This window comes from Thermothielavioides terrestris, chromosome 2, assembly GCF_000226115.1.
Source record: "Thermothielavioides terrestris NRRL 8126 chromosome 2, complete sequence".
NCBI classification, from domain to species: domain Eukaryota; kingdom Fungi; phylum Ascomycota; class Sordariomycetes; order Sordariales; family Chaetomiaceae; genus Thermothielavioides; species Thermothielavioides terrestris.
Genome location: NC_016458.1, coordinates 8695665 through 8715969, shown reverse-complemented (window position 1 = coordinate 8715969; position 20305 = coordinate 8695665). Strand labels below are relative to the sequence as shown.

General features: G+C 58.6%; 7 protein-coding genes and 3 non-coding genes across 10 annotated transcripts; 6 read left to right on the top strand and 4 right to left on the bottom strand.

Moving 5' to 3' along the window:
- Nucleotides 1–4: 4 nt before the first annotated feature.
- Nucleotides 5–1849, bottom strand: THITE_2075964 (uncharacterized protein). The gene is made up of 5 exons (XM_003653491.1): nt 1686–1849; nt 1466–1544; nt 1394–1399; nt 1088–1279; nt 5–888 (listed from the first exon to the last, which is right to left on the bottom strand). Exons 1-5 carry the CDS (start codon nt 1721–1723, stop codon nt 598–600), a joined length of 606 nt encoding a protein of 201 aa, XP_003653539.1. The 5' UTR covers nt 1724–1849; the 3' UTR covers nt 5–597.
- A 1661-nt stretch (nt 1850–3510) lies between these two features.
- THITE_2116044 (uncharacterized protein) lies at nt 3511–8288 on the top strand. Its single transcript, XM_003653490.1, has 3 exons — nt 3511–3743; nt 4067–5699; nt 5781–8288. The coding sequence occupies exons 2-3, from the start codon at nt 4284–4286 to the stop codon at nt 8070–8072; spliced, it is 3708 nt and encodes a 1235-aa protein (XP_003653538.1). The 5' UTR covers nt 3511–3743; nt 4067–4283; the 3' UTR covers nt 8073–8288.
- A 325-nt stretch (nt 8289–8613) lies between these two features.
- On the bottom strand, nt 8614–13384 carry THITE_161041 (uncharacterized protein; the record flags this gene model as incomplete). Its single annotated transcript, XM_003653489.1, has 7 exons — nt 8614–10009; nt 10382–10450; nt 11652–11686; nt 12118–12264; nt 13080–13168; nt 13235–13318; nt 13368–13384. The coding sequence occupies 7 exons, from the start codon at nt 13382–13384 to the stop codon at nt 8843–8845; spliced, it is 1608 nt and encodes a 535-aa protein (XP_003653537.1). The 3' UTR covers nt 8614–8842.
- A 1081-nt stretch (nt 13385–14465) lies between these two features.
- THITE_t59 lies at nt 14466–14539 on the top strand. The gene has a single exon. It is a non-coding gene; the product is annotated as a tRNA-Val (tRNA).
- A 99-nt stretch (nt 14540–14638) lies between these two features.
- On the top strand, nt 14639–15400 carry THITE_2116039 (uncharacterized protein). Its single transcript, XM_003653488.1, has 2 exons — nt 14639–14992; nt 15090–15400. Exons 1-2 carry the CDS (start codon nt 14879–14881, stop codon nt 15225–15227), a joined length of 252 nt encoding a protein of 83 aa, XP_003653536.1. The 5' UTR covers nt 14639–14878; the 3' UTR covers nt 15228–15400.
- A 1-nt stretch (nt 15401) lies between these two features.
- THITE_2116037 (uncharacterized protein) lies at nt 15402–16811 on the top strand. The gene is made up of 2 exons (XM_003653487.1): nt 15402–15658; nt 15730–16811. The coding sequence occupies exons 1-2, from the start codon at nt 15645–15647 to the stop codon at nt 16436–16438; spliced, it is 723 nt and encodes a 240-aa protein (XP_003653535.1). The 5' UTR covers nt 15402–15644; the 3' UTR covers nt 16439–16811.
- On the bottom strand, nt 16685–16765 carry THITE_t56. Its single transcript has one exon. It is a non-coding gene; the product is annotated as a tRNA-Ser (tRNA).
- Nucleotides 16812–16838: 27 nt separating the features above from the next.
- THITE_2116036 (uncharacterized protein) lies at nt 16839–18030 on the top strand. Its single transcript, XM_003653486.1, has 2 exons — nt 16839–17149; nt 17214–18030. The coding sequence occupies exons 1-2, from the start codon at nt 17087–17089 to the stop codon at nt 17829–17831; spliced, it is 681 nt and encodes a 226-aa protein (XP_003653534.1). The 5' UTR covers nt 16839–17086; the 3' UTR covers nt 17832–18030.
- Nucleotides 18031–18241: 211 nt separating this feature from the next.
- On the bottom strand, nt 18242–19169 carry THITE_110007 (uncharacterized protein; the record flags this gene model as incomplete). Its single annotated transcript, XM_003653485.1, has 3 exons — nt 18242–18338; nt 18381–18532; nt 18723–19169. The coding sequence occupies 3 exons, from the start codon at nt 19167–19169 to the stop codon at nt 18242–18244; spliced, it is 696 nt and encodes a 231-aa protein (XP_003653533.1).
- Nucleotides 19170–19778: 609 nt separating this feature from the next.
- THITE_t60 lies at nt 19779–19866 on the top strand. The gene has a single exon. It is a non-coding gene; the product is annotated as a tRNA-Leu (tRNA).
- Nucleotides 19867–20305: the final 439 nt, after the last annotated feature.

The window sequence follows — 20305 nt, the reverse complement described above, 5'->3', positions numbered from 1 at the left end:
ATGTCGTGAGCCCCAGTGTGAAACTCAAATTGCCATTAAACAACCGCTAATTTTGACTATCCACAACCATCCCAGCCTGATTGAGAAGATGCCCTGCATTTGACAGTCTGACTTCCACTCATGCTACAACTCTCTCGTGATGCTTCCGAGAAATGAAAGGACCCCCCTTTTCGGCCGTAGCGTGAAATCCTTGCAGCCCAGCTCTTATAACCACCGCGTCCAGTTACCCGCTGAAAGAAAACCACCTCAGATCTATACAGCTTAGCATATTAATACATCGTGGATCATGACTCGCTCGGCTCGCTCCGCATGTGATAGCTGGGGGGAAAAGAAAAATAAACAATCGGCCTTTCCTGTTGGCCGTGAAGTCCATCCGGTACTGTCTGTCGTGATTGTGGGCTACTGTTGAGGCATCCGAGGACAACCAAGGCGCTGACAGATCCGGAGCAGCGTGCCGCCCTTGGCGAGCTCAGCCGGCGTTGGTTCTGGTCAGGGACTCGGCTCGGGTCTCCCGTTTCATTGAACGGCGCGGGCTCATCTAGGACCAGGACAGGGTTGGTGGGTTAGGGCTTATACATCCCTCATGCATCAAGCTGCTCATAATATCACGCAGCACCCGCCTCCCTCGCCTTTTTCAAACATGAGTAGCGAGGCTCGCGTGGCTGCTTCGAACACGTCGTCGACACCCTCGCCGCTCAAGCTGGAACATTCGAGGTACTTGCGGGCGCCGATTTCTCTGGCCGCGTGCTCGCCGTCTGCCGGGGAAACGAAGCGCTGGGACCTCTTGCGCATCTCTTCTATCGCGACCGGATCGTCACGCAGGTCCTTTTTCAGGCCGACGAGGATGATTGGCACACCGGGACACCGTTCTTGTGCCTCCACAACCCACTGTGATCGACCGGGTCAGCCAGCGCTCCCGAACTCGGTGCACCCGCCGGCTCGAAGAGGAAGGAGATTGTGTGCGTCTTACAACCGTTGCACAGGACGGTTAGGCAGAGCACAGAGAGGCGGCCTGCAGCAACGACGAGGAAGCCGTGTGGCGGGGTGCAGGGGACGAGGACGGCCGAAGTTGTGACATTGCGCCTACCTTGTGCTTGACATTGTCCAGGGAGTCTGGCGTGTCGACCGAGAAGCCTATTAGGATGACGTGTGCTTTGGCATACGCTAGCGGCCGTAACCGCTCATAATCCTCCTGGCCGGCCGTGTCCCATAGCGCCAGCTGAACCGATTTGCCGTCCACTCTGCAGTCGGTAACGTAGTTCTCAAACACGGTCGGTATCTGCGGGCGACGAGCTTGTCAGGCCGGGGCGTTGAACCGATGGAGCGACGGGAACCACAGGAAGGGGGTAACGGCGAGCTCGAAAGCTTCCGCGCGAGGATTATGTTTACTCACATAATGCTGTGCCATCGCATGTTAGCGGAGGACGCATGAACGGGACAAGCCTTCCAGCTTCAGGGCACTCACTGTGGGGAAGAAACCAAGCGTAAACACGCTCAGCAAGCTCGTCTTGCCACAAGCACCGTCACCGATGATGACGAGTTTCCTAGGACAGACAGAGCGCGTCAACAAGCGGGGTTGGCCCATCACGACGAGAGCTTGGGCGTCGGGCACGTTGACTGCCGAAGGAGGGCCTCGGACGGCCTGTGATCGGGCAGCGCGGTCCTCAGCAAACTCGAATGCTTACCTGCGGATGACATTTTGGGCATTGCGATCATTTGCCATGGTTGGCAAATGGGCAGGTGAGCGTTGGGTTCGCTCAGCAGCCTGTCGTCGTGCGCAGTCCCAGTGGGCGGGGGTAGAAGTCGTTGGCAGTAGATGGGAAAGTGTCGATGTTGAATGCACCGGCGCCCGTCGACATGAATACAGTGCGCATGGGTGCTGTCGGTCCAAGTTCCAGGACTCAGGTCCTTGGGAACCTGAATTTCGAGGGGAACAGCGGGCTGAAAGCGGCTCGGCAGCCATTACATAATCCCTGCCTGAGAGTGGAGGCCCCTTGTCACCGCATCCTACCTTACCTGAGGCGCCAAAGCACGTTGTCTGACAGAACACGGGCAGACGCCTTACAGGAGGAGGATCAGTGTTCATCGGAACTGGCGAGATCAACCACTTGCTCCTGCGGCTATTTCGTTGACGCAGCGTATGATTTTTTCATCCTTCATGTAACGAGCTCTATGCTCTTTCTGCTCACTCGCTTTCAATGCTTTCCATTCTCCTTCTCCTTCAAGGGCTAGTGTAGCGGCCACAGGGATTGGGAACGCTGTCCACGTCCAACATTATGCATAAGTTATTCCGTCCACTGTTCCAGTTCCCTCGCTGCGCTGACCGCAGATCGGAGGAATTAGTTATGTCATCCTGCTGCAGCTGCGCTTTTCTTGTTGGCTCAGATTGACCCGAGGCGCTTTGGGCATATGCATTGGCGCCGAATCCCTTCGTATCTCCTGGCAATCCAGTACACAATGATTAGTGTAGACGCTGGACGGTGGATCGTATTTCTCGCGCGTCGTTGCCGCAAGGGCACTCAGCCGTGGCAGGGCGTTGGATTTCAAGGGTTTGATAGGCTGCAGGGGCGCATCAAGACGGCGCTGAACACTGCGGCGGAGTGAGGCTGTGCAGAATCCGAGTTAAGCGTTGCGCCATGAGCTGCTCAGGTGGGTCATCTTCTCATGCGAGATGCGAGGAGTGTATCCGCGTAGCATCAAGTACATAAAAGTGTGAACGGTGTCTGCCTCTGCCTCCTGAGTCTAGCTCGACAAGCGATGTCCGCCATGGCGGGGTTGTCGCACGATCACGGTGGGAGCGCTCGCCTGCCGTTCCTCGAAACTCAGGTACCGTCGCGTGATAATGGGCTCCGGCATCAGTGTTGACTCGCCAAAACACCTTGTGCCCTGGAAAAGGAAAAAAAAGCGTTGTCCCGCTTTGCCCCAGCGGTGACCACGCCATGATTCTGATAAGCATCACTACGGAATACATGGAGCATAAATGAACCTTTTCGCGACGACGGGTCAGAGCCTCAAAGCCCGGAGAGTATGCCCGAGATCGGAGACCGCCGGAAGCAGAACAGAGGAACCGACGGAAACTTCTTGTTGAAGACTGCGTGCGGGGTATGGAATAGCAAGTCTCACGCTTGCGGCTCGAGGCGACAGGAATGCAGCAGGGCGAAGGTTGTGAGGGTTGTGAAGCTGGCGCGAGCCTGCTGGCGTGTCGGTTTCGGGCAGCGCCCGGGGTAATCCGCACCCACTTGTGCCGGTTTCTGTCGGGGTTGGGCGCCAAGTGCTGTACACGGCGTTCGTCGTCGACTGAGGGAAAGCTACGGGTTGAATGGGCGATGCCCGTTCTGCAATGACTCGACACCTTTTCGGGTGCTCGACTGAAAACAGGGCCGAGTTCGAGTGAAGATCAAGGTGCTGGTCAAGAACACGCGCTGCGTCGGGCCAGGGGCAAGCACAAGGCCCGCAGATCACGTGCTGCGACTGGACCAATCGGCGCTGCTGAACTCGCAGGTCGATAGGGAACGTCAGTGCATGGGCCGGGCCGGAACCACAAATCTAACAGTAGCACCTTACTACAACGCCAGAACAACTCTACCAACACACCTTGGAAGTTCCGAAGCGCACCACGCCTTCCGCCCACGTCGTGCCCCGAGCAAACCGCCCGGTCACGTCCCTAGCGAACCGACGACCTCTTCGACAAGCGAACCTCCCGCGCCGCCATCGTTTCCTTGTCTGTTGGGCCAGGAGCCTTTGTGAGTCTGCGCGACCCCTCCGTCGATTAACCCTCAACCCGCCAACCCTTCTCTGCGCCCCTGCTTTGGCTCCAACCCGTCCTGCATTCTCCCGCCGGCACGCGCTCCAAACATAGACCCTGCAATTGCGCCCCAAATTCTGGACGGCCTCCTTCATTTTCAACAACTATTTTCTGGTCCGGGCGACTTCTGCCACCGCCCGCTGTCGCCCCCGCGCTGCCGCCGCCCCCGCATCGCGGTGGTTGATCTAGTACCATTTACGTTGCATGACCTGCCTCGCGGCCTCGCCACGGGCACTCAGCTTACTCTTTTGTTGTTTATAGTTTTCGCACGGTTCCCTGAATCGCAGCGATTTCCTGCAGTCGCGATTCATGCCCGCACCATCCCTTTCTCCGTCCGAATCGCCGTACACCAACGAAGATGAAGGGAAGCCGCAGTACGCCGCCGCCGGCGACAGGTTCTGCTCCGCTATCTCCGGCTTCCAAAGGCACAGCGAAGTACACGAACAAGGATGGGTCCAAATTCATAACCGTCCCGAAAATGAGCAGCCCCGTGGACTCCGCCCAGCCGTCCCCAACAACCGCATCCTCTCCGAACGCCAAGGCCGTAACGCCGCCCGCTCCTGGAGCTGCACCCGCCCAGCCTGTCAACCGGAAAAAGCAAAAACGTCGTGCAAAAGCCGCTGCGAAGGCCGCCGCCGAGCAAGCCCAGGGCAATCAGACCGGCAACGGGGTGTCCGCCTTGCATGGCACCAACGACCAGCAGGCGGCACATGCTGATCCTGGAGACGACGAAGGAGAGCACGTTGCCGACCAAAATGGCCAAGCTCAGACTGCGAACCAGAGTGGGGATGGACAAGCTGCGACCGGGAAGTCCAAGAAGTCCAAGAAGAAGAAGAAAAAGGGCGCCGCGGCGGCGAGCGCTGATGAGCCCCACGGAGGCACCCAGTACGCTCAGAACGGTCAGGCCCGATCGGGTTCCATGGCTTCCCCATCGCCCGCTCAGCAGGAGCGCCCCGGGATCTCGAAAGAGAAAATATGGAACACGAGCTCTCAGGAAGAGCGTGAGCGGATAAAAGAGTTCTGGCTCGGGCTTAGCGAAAGCGAGCGCAAGTCTCTGGTCAAGGTCGAGAAGGACGCCGTCCTCAAGAAGATGAAGGAGCAGCAGAAACACACGTGCAGCTGTACTGTGTGCGGAAGGAAGCGGACTGCCATCGAGGAGGAGCTCGAGGGTCTCTACGACGCTTACTATGAGGAGCTGGAGCAGTACGCAAACCACCCAAACCAAGGCGATGGGCCTCCGATGCTGCGGCCCCGCCGGTCGTTTGGCTCGGTGACGGGGGTGCGGCCCCGCGGACTCCCCTCGAGGTATTCCAGTCGCCAGCCGTCCCATGGGCGAATCATGGAGCAGCTAGGCGACGATGAAGAAGACGAGGCCGAAGTCGGGGACGAAGGCGAAGGGGAGGGGGGGATTGAGGAAGTCTATAGCGAGGAAGGGCTGGAGGACGACATGTACAGCGAAGAAGAGCCAGAGCCGTCGGAAGATCTGCACCGATCCGACTATGCCGCCGATTTCTTCAACTTCGGGAATAGCCTGACCGTGCAGGGTAGGGACAGACTTCCCATTCTTCCACTATTTCTGCAGAGTTATTATCCCTCTCCGGGGGCTGGCAGTGACGCTTATGGCTCATCTTCTATAGGCGGCATCTTGACCGTTGCCGACGACCTGCTCAAGAATGACGGCAAGAAGTTCATCGAAATGATGGAGCAGCTCGCGGAGCGCCGCATGGCCCGTGAAGAGGAGTCCAGGGACCAGTTTGAAAGGCGCTATGACCACGCGAATGGTGACCGTTACGGTCACGGTCACCCGCCGCCGCCTGAGGAGGAAGAGTACGAAGATGAGGAGGAAGACTACGAGGAGGACGATGAAGAGGATTACGACAGCCAAGAAGAAGAGGTACGGACTTCAGGGAGTTGCGCCGCCTGGTTCTTCATTCTTCTCCGGCCCCGAACGTTCGCACGCTAATTCACGAAATAGGATACCATGACTGAAGGGCAGCGAATGGAAGAGGGGAGGAGGATGTTCCAGATCTTCGCTGCTCGGATGTTCGAGCAGAGGGTCCTCACGGCATACCGCGAAAAGGTTGCCAAAGAGCGTCAGGCCAGGCTTCTCGAGGAAATCGAAGCCGAGAATCAGCAAGACGCCCAGCGAAAAGCCAAGAAGGCTAAAGAGGCCCAGCGGCGCAAGGACAGGGCTGCTAAGAAGAAGGAGGCGCTGGCGGAAGAGAAGGCTCGAAAGGAGGCCGAAAAGGCTGCAGAAGAAGCAGCGCGCCGAGCCGAGGAGGCTCGTAAAGCTGAAGAACAACGACTTAAGGCCGAAGAGAAACGGAAGAAGCGAGAGGCCCAGCGCAAGGCGGAGGAGGAGGAACGCCAGCGTAAGGAAGCTGAGCGTCTCCGCAGGAATCAGGAACGGGAAGAAAACGAGCGCAAGATTCGTGAGGCCAAAGAACGGGAAAAGAAGGCCCGTGAGGAGGCGCGCCAGCGGGAGAAAGAAGCCCGAGAGCGGAAGGAGCGCGAAGCTCGCGAGAGACGAGAACAGCAGGAGCGTGAACGGCGAGAGAAGGAAGCCAAGGCGAAAGCTGAGCGGGAGGCCAGGGAGGCGAGGGAGGCGAAGGAAGCGAAGGAGGCCAAGGAGGCCAAGGAGGGAAAAGACACCAAAGAGAGGCGGAAAAACGAGGAGAGGGCGGCACAGAGAGCACCAAACCTCCCAGCGGCTGTTCCGGTGCCCGTTACCGTCCCCAAACGAGTTGCGCCCCAACAACCGCCGGCCCCTCCTGTGGCAGCCGTTCCGGTGCTTCCACAACAGATGCCGACATCCTTCGCGTCTCCACAGATCCCCGTGGCTACTCCGACGTTCCCGAAGGCTCCGACGCCCATGCGTATCCGCCAGGCATCGCAGCAAGAAAGCGCCACAACGTCCTCGGGGCCAGCATCGAATTCGAGCCAGAATCCATCCCCTCACTCGGCTACGCCGTTACACGCCAGCCCCGGCCCGATAGCGCCTCCACACAAGACTGGGCCGGCCGGTCCTAGTGCGCAGAGCGGCGCCCACCCACACCCACCATCTCATTCAGCGTCCCCCATCAACTTCCCAGCTAAGTCGCCGTCCTCGCAGCCCGGCCCTTTCGGTGCCCCGCCGATGGGTGCTGCTATGTCTTTCCCGCCCGGCTTAGCCCAGGCCCCCCCTGGATTCGGCAGCGCCGTCCATCGCGATTCACTGTTCTCCCCTCCTGTGCCTGGTTTCAGGCCGGCGCCGGGGATGATGCCGATGCCGCCTGGACTTGGTGGCCCGGTCGGAAATCGGGGGTTCCCCATTCATCCTCCGCCAGGATTCCATGGGCCTATGGAGTCTCCAGTTCCGACTATGGCGCATATGATGGGTCCTGGCATGCAGAACGAGAGTCCATCTTCCCACTCGCGCCAGGGTTCCGGAAGTCTTGATGTGGATGCCTCACAGCCCATCAGTCGCCCGACGCCAATCGGCCGGCCCGCCAGCGTGGTCCAGGGTCAACGGCCCGCCAGCGGGTCACCGTCGGCCGGACCGCCGAACTCCGAAGCAGATACCCAACTCGGGAGCCGAGCGCTTTTGGACGACATGGATGAGGGGTTGCCAGACTTCCCAGGGCGCCTGTCTCGGGGCGCTTCTGCCCCCGGACCTCGTCCGGCGGCTGGCTTCCCCATGGCCCCGTTCGGGATGGACCCTATCTTCCCCTTGCACATGAACCCTTGGGGACCGCCAGGTGGTCTGCAGCCGAACCCGTTCGGCCCTCTCCCGCCTCCCGGTTTCAACCACAGCCCGTTGAGCCTCCACGGTGGCCCGATAAACGCACCTTGGCCCGCGCCTCCAGGGTCGAGCTTTGGGGGCCAGGCCGTTGTCGACCGGCTGATCGAACCTCGGTCAGTAGCGGTGCGGAAGATGCTTCGTCGGGCTTGCGAGGATCTCGGTGCGGTCAAGAACAAGCAGGATGAGAATAAGGCTGAAGCCGGCCTTGATTTCGTCCCTCTGGAGAGGATCAAAGCGCAAGTCGAAATGCTCCACCACGGCCATCCGGTGGACGAGAAGGAGCTCCTCGATATTTGCGAAACCGAAGGCAATGAGGTCAACGGCGGCGGCAGCTTCGACGTATGGGAAGACAGCCAAGGCAGGAAGTCGATCAGGTTCGTGTCGGGCACCGAGCGGACAACGCCGCAGCCGGTCCAGAAGGCTGTCGGCCACCCGGGGAGTCCGATTGGCGCCGGAGCCGGAGGCCTGGTCGGCGGCAGCCGCTAGGACTGGCCGTATCCGGCCGCACCTTGCAGCCACGAAGAGTGGAGGCAGCTCTAGCGAAGTCTTGCCCGAGGAAGCATGTGACGCTGGCCTGGCTTAGAACTGGCCTGCCTCCGTCCACTTCAGCCTGCGGTTATGACAGGAGAGGCAATGTGCCGTCGGAGCTGTTTTACGTCTGGCGCACCTGGGACCGGGGGGAAACCTACCACACGGTATACCATGGCTATGGTATATCATCTGCGAAGTAGCTACTACGAGAACTCAGCGGGGTGTGGATTGTGTTGTACAGTAATTGCTAGGATTTGGGCCAGCGAAGGAAGTGATTTGAGGTGCAGCATGGCTGCCTCAAGCGTGATCAACACCTGGAAGCGTCACTTGCCCTGAATTCCGTCGATGCTACCGTTCTGCTGTTGTTGGACGTTGCTCGGCAGGTAGTTAGCGCACGTCGCACAGCACAAGCGGCACTTCAGCACGAATTTTTACCTGCGTTCGATGCAGCGCCTTGAATTCAAACAACGGAAAAAGTTGTCTCGAAACACCGTCGCTTACCAAGAGAGTCCTATGGATTACCAAAAACAAAGCTGAGATACAAAGCAGCACGCAGACATAGCTCCCCAAACTACTTCCCGGGTTCCCTATCATTCTCCTCCCCTTGGCCCAAAACCACCATCCGCACTTTTCTCTACCATTCCGCAGATCATGGGGATAGAGTCCACCATTCAAATCTGGGGCACAAGCTCACACGTTTTTGGCTCACAGGTTCAAACTCCCGCTCACCTCAACGCATGGCCATCGTGCGCGCCATCCGCGAACGGATTCGGAGCGCCATAGCCCTGCTGCTGGTGCTGGTACGGCTGCTGGGCGAAGGACATCTGCTGCGCGCCGGGGGACGAGGGCGCGTCGCCGCCCTGGTACATGAGCGGCTGGCCCTCGACGGCGGGGCCGCTGACGGGGCCGGTGACGGACAGGCCGGGCCGCTTGGCGGCGGCGGTGGCCTGGGCCTTGGCCTCCTTGGCGATGCGGGCGGCCTCGGCGGCGCGCTCGAGGCGCTGGTGCTCGGCGCGCTCGCGGCAGCAGAGGATGCAGACGGACAGCAGGCCGACGAAGAGGGCGCCCGCGAAGACGATCGCGATGATGATCCCGTCCACGCCCAGCGCCGAGTGCTTGTACATGCACGACGGGTTGCCCTCGCTGTCGGACTTGCAGATCAGGCCCTCGCGGCACACCGCGCTGGTGATGACGATGGTGGAGCACGCCAGCCGCTTGCCGGCGTCCGGGCCGGTTGTCTGGACTGGACACGTCGTGGTCGAGGTGGTCGAGTCGGTGAAGCAGGGCGAGGGCGAGGTCAGGGTGTTGGAGCCGGTCGCGGTCGCTGCGCCGGCGGTGGTCTGGCGGGGGAGGACCATGGCGGTCATGGCTGGGAGGGCGTCGCGGGGGCCAAGTTGTGGGTCTTTCGCCGCGACCAGAAGGGGGTCGTCACTGTCGGGCTGGTGGCGCGCGCGGCGGAGGTCGGGCGAGCCGGCGTCGCATCGCCGCATGACCCAAGCGCCCTCGATCTTGGATTCGGCGGACGTGCAGCCCGCCGAGACGAAGCAGCGCTCGAGCTCCTGTACGAGGGCCTCGGGCGGTGTGGACAGGGGCAGGTTTGAGAAGCAGTCGCTGAGCGAGCCTGCGTCACCGCACGACGCGGCCGACGCGAGCTCCCGGCTGCGCGTGCGGAAACATTCTAGGCGGCCTGCGGAAGCGATGGCGGCCGAGGCGAGGAGAAGCGAGGGGAGGACGGTGCCGCGCATATTGGGTTTCGTCCCCCAGATCGTCGCCGCGGTCTCGCGTGCGACTTGGTCTGTTCCGGGTGTATCTGAGTGGTACCCTCCCCGGTCCGGAGATATCTCAGAGGACCACGCGTTGTGCTTCGCGCGCTTGGTCGACTTGACGGAAATCTACAGAACGGAATCGGCGAACTTCGTGTTGGGCGGTCAGACGAAGAGGAGTTCCAATTCAGCAAGTGTGGTGCTGGCTGTTGGCGGTTTGGGAGAAAGTCGGTATCCTTCGAGCTCCAACTTGGCAATCCCACTGCGGGAGGTTCAAACAGCCGCGCGCGACCGTGCTGACATGTGGCTATCGCCTGGACAAGAATGCAACACGAGAGAAGGAAGGGTTGGAGCGCAGCCCCATCCTTTAAAGGAGCAAGGCCTCCCTTTTTTTTAGGTTGCTTAGTCTACCACCGTCCAACAGCTCAGCCTGGCCCCTGCCTGAGGAAGCAGGGGCACTTGCTGGCAAGCGCAGAATTGGGGGAGCATGGGTGGGCGCACTTTCGGGGCCGCGAGTTCACGATGGCACTCGCGGTTGGTGAAGCCCAGGCTCCTCTGCTCCAAGCTGCCCTGGGCCAGGGTCCAGCAGGGGGCTTGCCGAAATGAGCCTAGATTCTCCCGGCAAAGTCGGCCGCAGTGCCCACTTTGGTCCGCAGCAGCCAATGACAGCGCGAAGCCGTCCGAGAGACCCTTGTGGGCTGCCAGATCCCTGTTGTTCCCAGGTGGGCCTCCTCTGCGAGGAAGATTTTCCAACGGCACGGTTGTGGGACTGGGATCGTTCAGTCAGGGACACAGATAATCCGTACACTATTCAGGTAATGAGCTACAAAGTGAAGTGTCTGACTGGCTGAAGAGATCGATGGACCCAGAATCAATCGGAGCGCAGTGCTGTGTTTGGACGCACAGGCAGTACACTACTCCTTACAAACCTTTTCATCATTTCCATAAATACAGAGGCTGCCTGGGTAAATTGGATCTAACTGCGTTAGTGGGGGTAGTTAAGGTAATGAACTAATTGCTCCCCACAGAGATGTGAGGCTGTGCTTGGCTCCCGCTCCTACTGTCGGGTGGTATTCCGTACTCAGTAATAGCGGTATGTGCCAAGGTGTTCAGCGCTTCGAGGAGGATTTACTGTGCAGTAGCGAGAACCAGAGCGTTCTCCATAACCCAAGAGTTCAATGGAGCACTGTTGCTGCCTAAACGATGTGAAAGAGTCGCAACTCAGAAGCAGAAGATGCCAGAAGCGCAAGACGGCATTGATGTCTCGGATACCGCTGTTCTCATGCCTTTGAACCATGGAACGGTTCACCGCCGCGATTGGGCAGAGTGCTGAAAGGCACTGGGTACGGAGTACAGTGTGTGCCATCAATGGCCAGACCAGCAGCCATTTCTGCCAAGGACAGACAGGCCCAGACCGACATGCAGGCTGATGATGATTGGGTTTCCTAGGTGCAGCCTCTCGGTTATCTCCAAAATCCTTCAAGAAACTCCAACTCTTTGACAGTGGTGGTTTGGCAGGCGCGCATTTCAAGGCCTTTCTTTGACCTTTGACATTTCTGTGGTAAATACAGCTAGCCGGGTGAGACGCTGCATCAGATGGCTGGTGGGCTGAGCCATGCATCGGGCAAGCCACCCCGATGTCTTGCAGAAGAGCCGTGAGGCATTTGGGGTCAAACACTGAATGCTGGCTGGTCCTTGGAGGCAACAGCCCTGGAGAATAAAGGCTGTGAGGTTTGGGTTCAGCATCTTCAACGACGGGAATCACAGCTACCCGGAAGAGAAAGAAGTACGTGTAGATGCCGGCGTCTGCACAGACGTTTTTCTCCGCCAACACACACTCAGTTCATTGAAGGCAGGCCCAAATGTAATGGGCGTAGCAGTCTGCCCCTGAGCTATTCCTGAGCTATCCGGCATTCTGTATAACAACGCCCAAAGACCCTCAACTCCTGTCCAAATCCTTTCCGATCCCGGAACTGTCCCTCCATCCCAAAATGGTATATCCTTGATCTCCGCGGCCCCATCGCCCAAGATCGCACCGGCTGACGGTAACCCTCCGTTCCCACATCCTCGTCCGACTGAAGACAAACCCCAAAGAACAATCCCCTTGTCGGCGTCAAAAGCGGGCAGGCCAGACCTAGACATATAAGGTTGGCAGAGGTGAAGAACGAAAAATCAAGACTTGTTCAATCAAGCCTTGTTCTTCTTGTTCTTCTTGGCTTTCTAGGCCTTCTTCTTACCGGCCTTCTTGCCGTTCGCCGGCCCCGCCTCGTCCTCCTCGCCGTTGTTGTTGGCCTTGTTGTTCTTCTTGCGACTTTTGCCGCCGCTGCCGCTGCCGCTGCTCTCGCCTCTTTTCTCCTTTCGTGCCTCTCTCTCGGCACGCTTGGCTGCGCCTTCGCATTGTACGCTGGGAAGAAAGAAGAACGGTTAGTTTGGACTGAGAACGAGAGGACCTTCGAGTTCGAGCTGGGATGAAGGTAGGAAATAGAAAATGCAATGAGGGACTGGTAGATGGGAAGTGTCCTTCGGGCGTCAAACCCGTTGTCCGAAGAGTAACCTGCTCGAGCTGGCGCCTGACAGGCAAGAGGCGATGGCGACACTGCTTGTCCGGAGAATACTCCGACACTTTGCTGTTATAAAACCTTTTTGACTATGTCAAGGCCGACCGAAGCAAGGCATTTTCTATGCCCGATCCCCCATCGTCTGGGGAATTTATCACCTTCGTATAGATGGCCGCGACGGAACTGCGTTGTGGACGTTTGAGGCGACCTCCACAACACGTCGCACCCGTTCAAGGACAGCCTGGAAACCGCAAAGCCGCCTCGGGGGGGTATCTGCTTCGCGTGCTTGTCCCCAGGCAATGGGAGCGGCCAGCGGACTCGGGGCCGTTACGCAAGGAAGCGACCTCATCGCCTACCTCTCCCTTCTTGTTGCTTCCCTCTTGGCTGTTTTCGTCCCGGAATAGGGTATGGCCATGGCGGCGTCGACGACAAGAAAAGATCAAGGAAAGAAAGAAAACTTCTTACCAGTCCGAATAGGGAGAGTGGTACACGTTGTGTATGCTGCAGCATACCAAGTGTCCACGCTCAAAGCAGCGCGGCTTCGCAATGGCAAAGCATTGCGGGCTGTAAGACGAGACACCGTTAGTATCGTTGCATGCCGGCAAAGCAACTCTAAGCTCTTCTCAGAAGGGGAAGCTCACCAATGGTGCTGGGTGGTTCTGTTACCGCCAGGCATTGTCTCGGTCGGCCGGTCGACGGGTTGAAATCGGGTTTTGCAATCGGGTTCTGGCTTGAACTGAAGTTAGTACAACACCCAAGGAAATGAAAGAAACTGCTAGAATACTCCAAGACATACTGGAAGATGCACTGATGACCGGGAGAGGAAGACGCAGAAGTGGTGGCAGCGAAGTTGGTGATGATGATTGCTTCGCGGTTGTTGCTGGTTTTGGGTCAGGGAAGCCGCCAGGCTCACTTATAAACGCGAAAACACGAAAACAACCGACATGTGCGGTGCGTTGCCCTTGGTCACATGTGCAAAGATCGAGCGTGAAAAACGTGACTGTTCCTTGAGATGCGACGGAAGGTGTGTTCCTTCCTCACAGGACCTGTGTGTTCCTCACAGGACCTGTGTGTTCCTCACAGGACCTGCAGCAAGCCGAGGGGCCAAGGCAGAAAGCCGTTCCTAAACCTACTCCCATTTGCAGACAATTCTACGCCTATAGTTACTAAAAAGTGCTGACAGTTCTCATTAGATCATGAACTGAAGCTCTTGTCACTACAATGCTTCAGCTATCTTCTCAGCGGATAATGATGGAGATGGATTAGTTGGTGTGAGTGTAAGCCTTCCGGTGTTTCCCAACGTCTTCCTGCCTCAACAGGTGATCTCTTCCAAACCTTGCTCTATGTTCTATGGAAGCGATAGAGCAATTCAAGGAGAGGGTACAATGACAGAATGTTGCAGAGTCAACCCCCAAGGACATGGCTGCCTTCGGTCAAACTTCGAAAGTAAATACCACAGTAAAGATCCAATCATGTTGGACTCTACTTGAATGGGAGCTAGCGAGTGCAAAGATATACGGATGTAACAACAAGACCATTACTGTTTAGAAGACAAGTCAGTTAAAACAAGTCCCTTTTCTGCGCCGAGACATGAATGCCTCTAGCGAGCGGCGCCTCCCATCCCGTGAACCATTTTCGTCCTCACCCCAGTTACTAGGTCTCACATGCTTCCATGCCATGAATGAAGATTTATCAAGACATGACTCAATAATACCTCTGGGACCGCACTTGGGTTTTTGAAGTCTTTTTCGCTACGAGCACTCCCTGCTTGCAAGCCGTAGGTGGAATAGCCCAGCGACGAGCTCGTGGCTCGAGGAAGATAAACTTGGGAATAGTATACCCTTCCAATAAAAAGCGGTAGATCAACCATTTGTCATGCGCCTGCGGAATATACTGGTGTAAGTAGGATCGAGTATTCCGAAGCAAGCTGTGTGTTGTTTACCCCTGGCTTCATTTGAATCAGTCGTCGCAGTAGCTTCTCAAGGAGCTTTATAGGGGTTGGATTTTGGAGCCACTGACCACCCAATGGTTTCGTGGTGTAGTTGGTTATCACGTCAGTCTAACACACTGAAGGTCTCCAGTTCGAACCTGGACGAAATCATATATTTTTGCGCCTTTTTTCCCCCCCCTCAAACAACTATTTTTGTGGGGGAGACTCTTGGGACAACTCCTTATTAACTGCCTGGCAGTGGGCAAATTCAAAGTCCGATGCAGGGTGCATCAATGTGCATCCATAGAGCGATGGAACTGGTGTGGCTGTGCAAGGCTACGTTACGTCATGCCCTGTTGCGCTTGGCCTCGCGTTCTCAAACTGATAAACCCGCCCTGAACTTGGTCCTTCGGGGTATTCCCGATGCAAACCATCTGCAGACACCTTGCAAGATCACCACGGCAGAAGTCAGGCATCACATTTAGTCAGACTCGCAAGCGCTTATCCAGTATGCCTCTCGTTGTCCCAGGAATTACGGTCGACAATATGCTCGACGACAAGACGCAGGAGTGGATGATGAAGCTGGCCGGCAAGACCCTTTCAGACGGGCCCTCTTCCGAGACGGTAAGTAGACAACTTGCGTCCTTTGAATCCCAGCCTGGGGACAGTTTCCATGAGCTTCCCACCCCAGAACACCTGTTGCTGACAGCTTTGGTTTCAGACGTTTTGCAAGAGGGACTTGCCGCAGGAGACGCGTGTCATCGAGCCGGGCGCGATGGTGACCAAGGACTTCAAACCCGAGAGATTAAACGTCCATCTAAAAGAAGATGGAACCGTCTCGCATGTTACTCACGGTTGAGGTTGCCGTGTGCGAGGGGACCCAAGAGACCCCAGGGGCTGAGTGGTGGGGAGACAGGCTGCTTCTTGTGCGATACCTATAGTTCGAGACTTTAAACTCCCTACCTCATAGCGAAAACACTCGATCATCCAAACTGCTCATGGCCTGCCTTAGCATAGCAACAGCCGACTCAGCTTTCCCCTGACGGTTCCCATCTGGCTGTCGGTGACGACAGGTCTGTGGCTGGCGGGGCCAGAAAGAACCCCGCCAAAAGCTTGGCAATGCCCCACCATTCTTCCCCTCCATTGATGAACGACAACCGCGGGGCAACCCAAACAGAGCATTCGGCAGCGACAGGCCCTGAAACGCGGCAGGACATACTATCTCTCGAATTCCCAGTATAAAGCCCGAGCGACATATCGCTCACACCAACTCAAAATGTTCAAAAAAGAGTAACGTCTTGAGTGCCTCAGCCTCAACTCTCCCCCACGCCCTGCCACCAAAGCTAACCCCCTCCTCCCAGCCTCAACGCCACGCCCAAGCAGAAACAAAAGCTCAAATCCTCCGTCCAGCGCTCCATCCGGCAATCCGTCCTCGCGACCTACCCGCTCCTGACGCCGGTGATCGACGAGGTGCTGCCCAAGAAGGCCTCGCTCGAGCAGGTCAAGCTGCCGGACCGCGTGTCGCTCTACGTCGTCGACGGCCGGCAGCCCGTCTTCTACCAGCAGGACGGCAGCGGCCCGCTGCTGCCGCACCTCCGCCTGGTTCACCGCTTCCCGCAGTGCTTCCCCACCGTGCGCATCGACCGCGGCGCCATCCGCTTCGTGCTCAGCGGCGCCACGCTCATGGCCCCCGGGCTGACGAGCAAGGGCGGGCGGCTGCCCATCCCGGTCGATCGGGACGCGGGGAGGGAGAAGGGGGAGGAGGAGGGGAAGAAGAAGGAGAGCAAAGGAGGGGATGGGGACGGGGGCGACGATGAAGCGAAAGAGGGGGAGGAGGAGGGGGAGGAGGAGGTGAAGGTGCCGAACGAGGGCCCTGATGAGGACGGGCATTGGAGTAGGGAGCTGGAGAAGGGCGAGCCTGTGGTGGTCATGGCTGAGGGGAAGGAGGAGGCGGCGGCTGTGGGAGTCTTGATCATGGGGACGAAGGAAATCAAGGAGAAGGGAAAGGGCCCTGTAATGGAGGAGACGCACTACCTTGGGGATGGACTTTGGCGGTTGAACCTGGACTAGGCAGTTTACCCATGGATTTGTCAGGTTGTTATGTAGCGACTGGCTCGGGAACTGTGTGATGTTCTTTGGCATCAAGCAGGAGTATCCCCGATTTCATATACCCGCTCTTCATGCCACTGACGGCCGAAACCATCTCGTTTCCCTTGGAGGTGTTGAGACTCTGAGTCTCTGAGAAGCAGGTCCATTCTTGAAGGGACAAATGGGTTACTCAATTTGGCCGAAAAAGTGCAAACAGGCAAAAGGAATCGACAACGAGCGGACTCGAACCGCTGCAGCCGAAGCCATACGCTTTCGAGGCGTACCCATTAACCACTCTGGCACGTTGCCTGTTAGATATGCTCGCAACCGCTCTTGATGTGCTGCTGCGCAAGACTTCAGGGTTAGGGCTGCGTTGTTCCTTGCAGCAACTTGCCGCTCCAATCAGCCAGCGGCGATGACGCACTGGCTGGGCCCCTGCTTGGCGCCTAAAGCTTGGCATCCTGATACGCCGAGGCCACGGAAAGCCCCTCTTCTTCGATTGCTTCGACGCCGTCCATGTCTGACTACTGATCTTCCCATCCCGACGAAGGCCTGCTACAGCATCCTCCATCGCCCTTGTCTCAACGCCTGCGCAAATCATCGGTCTTTGACCGACAGACGATTGCAACCATGGCTGCGAGAGGCGTTTCGGTGCTCAAGTTTGTCGGCACCGTCTCGCTCGGTGTCCTGACGGTACGCTGCCGCTCTGCGCCGTCCGGCCCCACGCCAGCGCATCGCTAACTCACTGTTCTGCCAGGGCCTCTCCTACACGCTCTCCTCGCTCACCATCCCCGCCCTCCTGACCCTCCCGTCGGCGAGCACTGCCGCCCGCGCTTTCGACGCCCTCACCACAACGGCGGCGCGCCACACCCGCACCCTAGCCGCTCTCTCCTCCTCCGCCTTCGCTCTCGCCTATATCCTCTCCCCTCGCCCACTGCGCCACCCCTACCTGCTCTACGTCTCCACTCTCGTCCTCGGCTCGCACTTCGCCGCCTCGGACCTGCTCGCCCCGTACCTGCTCTTCCTCGGCCCCGCCCGGCCGGCATCGTCCGCCGCGGCGGCCGGCAAGGAGAGGCAGAAGGAGATGGACAAGCACGCCGCGGCGAGGGCGCGCATGGAAGCTAGCTACGAGGTGCTCGGCGGCGTCGGGTCGGATGCGACCAGCGAGGGGAGCACGGGGGAGGAGATGGAGGCCGAGGCCGACGAGGCGGGGGATGTCAACGGGGAGGAGGTGAGGGCCCAGGTGGAGGCCTTCCTGAAGAAGCAGATTGTGCGGAGCGCCTTGGCGGGGCTGGGGTTCCTGCTTTCGGTGGTGGGGATCTGGGGCGACGGCGTCAGCCCTGTTTACGAGCAGGCTGTGATCCTTGAGGTTTAGGGGACAAAGGGGTGAGCAAGACAGTGTGATACCGGTGGGGAGTTTGTGACGCGACTGGCATTCTGCTTGAGGAGTATATCGTGCTGAGGCGCTGCCGAATTGGTTTCACGGTCCGTATGGCAAAAAATCACCTCTCTTGAGTCTTGCATTTTTGCGTGCGTCGGTCATTCATCGCCAAAGACTGTACTGTATCTACAGGGAAATAGCAGGAGTTTGGGTTCTTTTTGTTGATAGGGTTCACATGCCTTTCTCCGGCATGGGCTCCGCATTCTTACCGTCATCAGGCGATCCCCTGGTCCTTCCTTCCGCCCTCCGCCTGAGGACTTTCGCGGTTCCTCGTTAGTTGCCCCAGAGCTCTGAACGACCCATCAGGAAGGAGCAGGTTGGCGGAGACGTTGATGGGAGGCAACTCAGTTGACGGGGTTATCATCGCGGTACTCGTGCTGCTCGCATCTTGCTTTCTTCGTGGCGGAACAATGGTTCTCGATCGAGGACCACTTCCAAAGACTGCTTCGCATCGGCCATTCTTATCCACTCCGTTATTCTCACATTGCCTCCGTCGCGGAATTCAGCGCTTTCGCGCGCTCTGCTAGCGGGCGGTATAAGTCGAGGTGTGCTCTGGAAGCCGCTGGCTCGCCACTGGTCATCCCCGACACTTCAGATTCACCACTCTGCCGAGCGGCGCCCTTGTCGACCATGGCCTAGAAGGAGTGGCGCGAGCGGTTTCGCAAAGCTCGCAACCGCCTTCGGTACCGGCAACCGTCGTCCGAGTGGCGCAAGAAAGCCGCCGCCCCTCCCGGGATCCCATCCAAAAGACCTCACCTCCCCATCCCGCCTCCGCAGCTGGCCACACGGATCTTCCACCCGGAATTGCCCTCCCGCCTACCGCACAACCTCCCGGGCCCTAATCCCCCCGACGACGCTCGCCAGCCCTCGCCAGGCCTCTCCGTCCCGCCCTCGGGCGTCTCCGACCGGCCCACGCCCGCGCAGCTGAACGCCGAGCGCTCCGCCGTTCAGCTCTGGGCCGCCGCCTCGCCGCGCAGCGCCCACGTCCCGGTCTTGCAGCCCGTTCTGGCCCTCCGGAGCTGCACACCGCCGTCGCCGCCGCCGTCGGCGGTGGCCGACAACGCCGCACGCAGCGTCACAGCGCGGAGCCGTAGCCACAGCCGCAGCCGCAGCAGGAGCAGTGGCCGGAGTAGCAGCGGCCCGAGCCGCCCGACCGGCTCGTGTTCTTCCCTGCCCGTGGGCGGGCCGAATCCTCCGTCTCCTTGCCGTGCTAAGTAGTGCTGCCGGGCCTGTGTGGTGAGTGAGAGGGAGAGCGGGAGCGGGAGCTGCCATCGTGGAGGAGGAGGAGGAGGTGGTGTTGTTGTTGACGGGATGGATGAGTTTCAGGCTCAGATGCAGGCTCGGCGGCTGCGTGCGATGGCGAGACGGGGGTGGCCTGGCCTGTCGTCGGTTTTGGCGCTAGGCGCTGGAGGGGTGGGAGAGGAGCGCGCGCCCAGGTTGTCGTCGGCTTTCGGGTGAGTGTTGGCGCGGCCCGACCCGGAGACACTCACAGGACGGAGTCAAGGGGGATGTCTCCGACGGAGCGTTCATGCGGTTTCAAGTTATCAGTCAGTGCTGTGGTTGGTCTGGTAGCTCTTTCTTAGCGGTTCATAGTTAAAGGCATTTCTCAAGCGACTGTTTACAAACACACCAAACAGGTGGCTCTCACTGGTGCCTGCATGGGATTGTCTCGTCAGGCTCATAGCCATGCTTCATGGCATCATGTCTCAGCATGCATCTCGCCCGACTCTTCGGCTCCACAGCCACCTCGACCAGCTCACCGCCGACCAGCTCATCATTGACCAGCTCACCATCGACCAGCAAAAGGGGAACACCGACCGGCGGCAGTGTTTCCTCTTTCCTAGGGCAACTTCCCGCTGCTATCTTCTAACAACCGGTGGCGGCAAGATGGCCGAGCGGTCTAAGGCGCCGTCTTCAGGACTCTGATTGGCGGTCCGAAAGGGCGTGGGTTCGAATCCCACTCTTGTCATCAGCTTTTGCTGCTGCACCATCCAGGTGCTTTTTGATGGAGTCGCTGACGAGTTTCGGCCCAAACTCGGCAACAGCATCGGCTGTTTGTTTGCACGTGCCAGTTGGCAGCCGGTGCCCCTGAACCCAATGTTCCAGACTTTGAAGACCGCGCCCAGATCTCATTTCGAAACATGAGTGAGCTTCCTCGAAGGCTCGAATCTCACATCGCGCTGTTTTTAATACAGCATCGGGACCGGGCCGCGAGTTCTAAAAAAGAGCGCAGGTTGGCAGTCACTCAACCACGGCTGATCGCGCGGACCGAGTCCAGCTCGTTTAACATCAGCCATTTCTGACCAGATTCACCTCAACACTTGCTCCTAGAAAGAGCGGCAGGGCTGTTACCTCTTGGAACTTGTGCCACTGTGGTCTTTTCTTCTTGGTGCAAAGAGGGCTTTGGA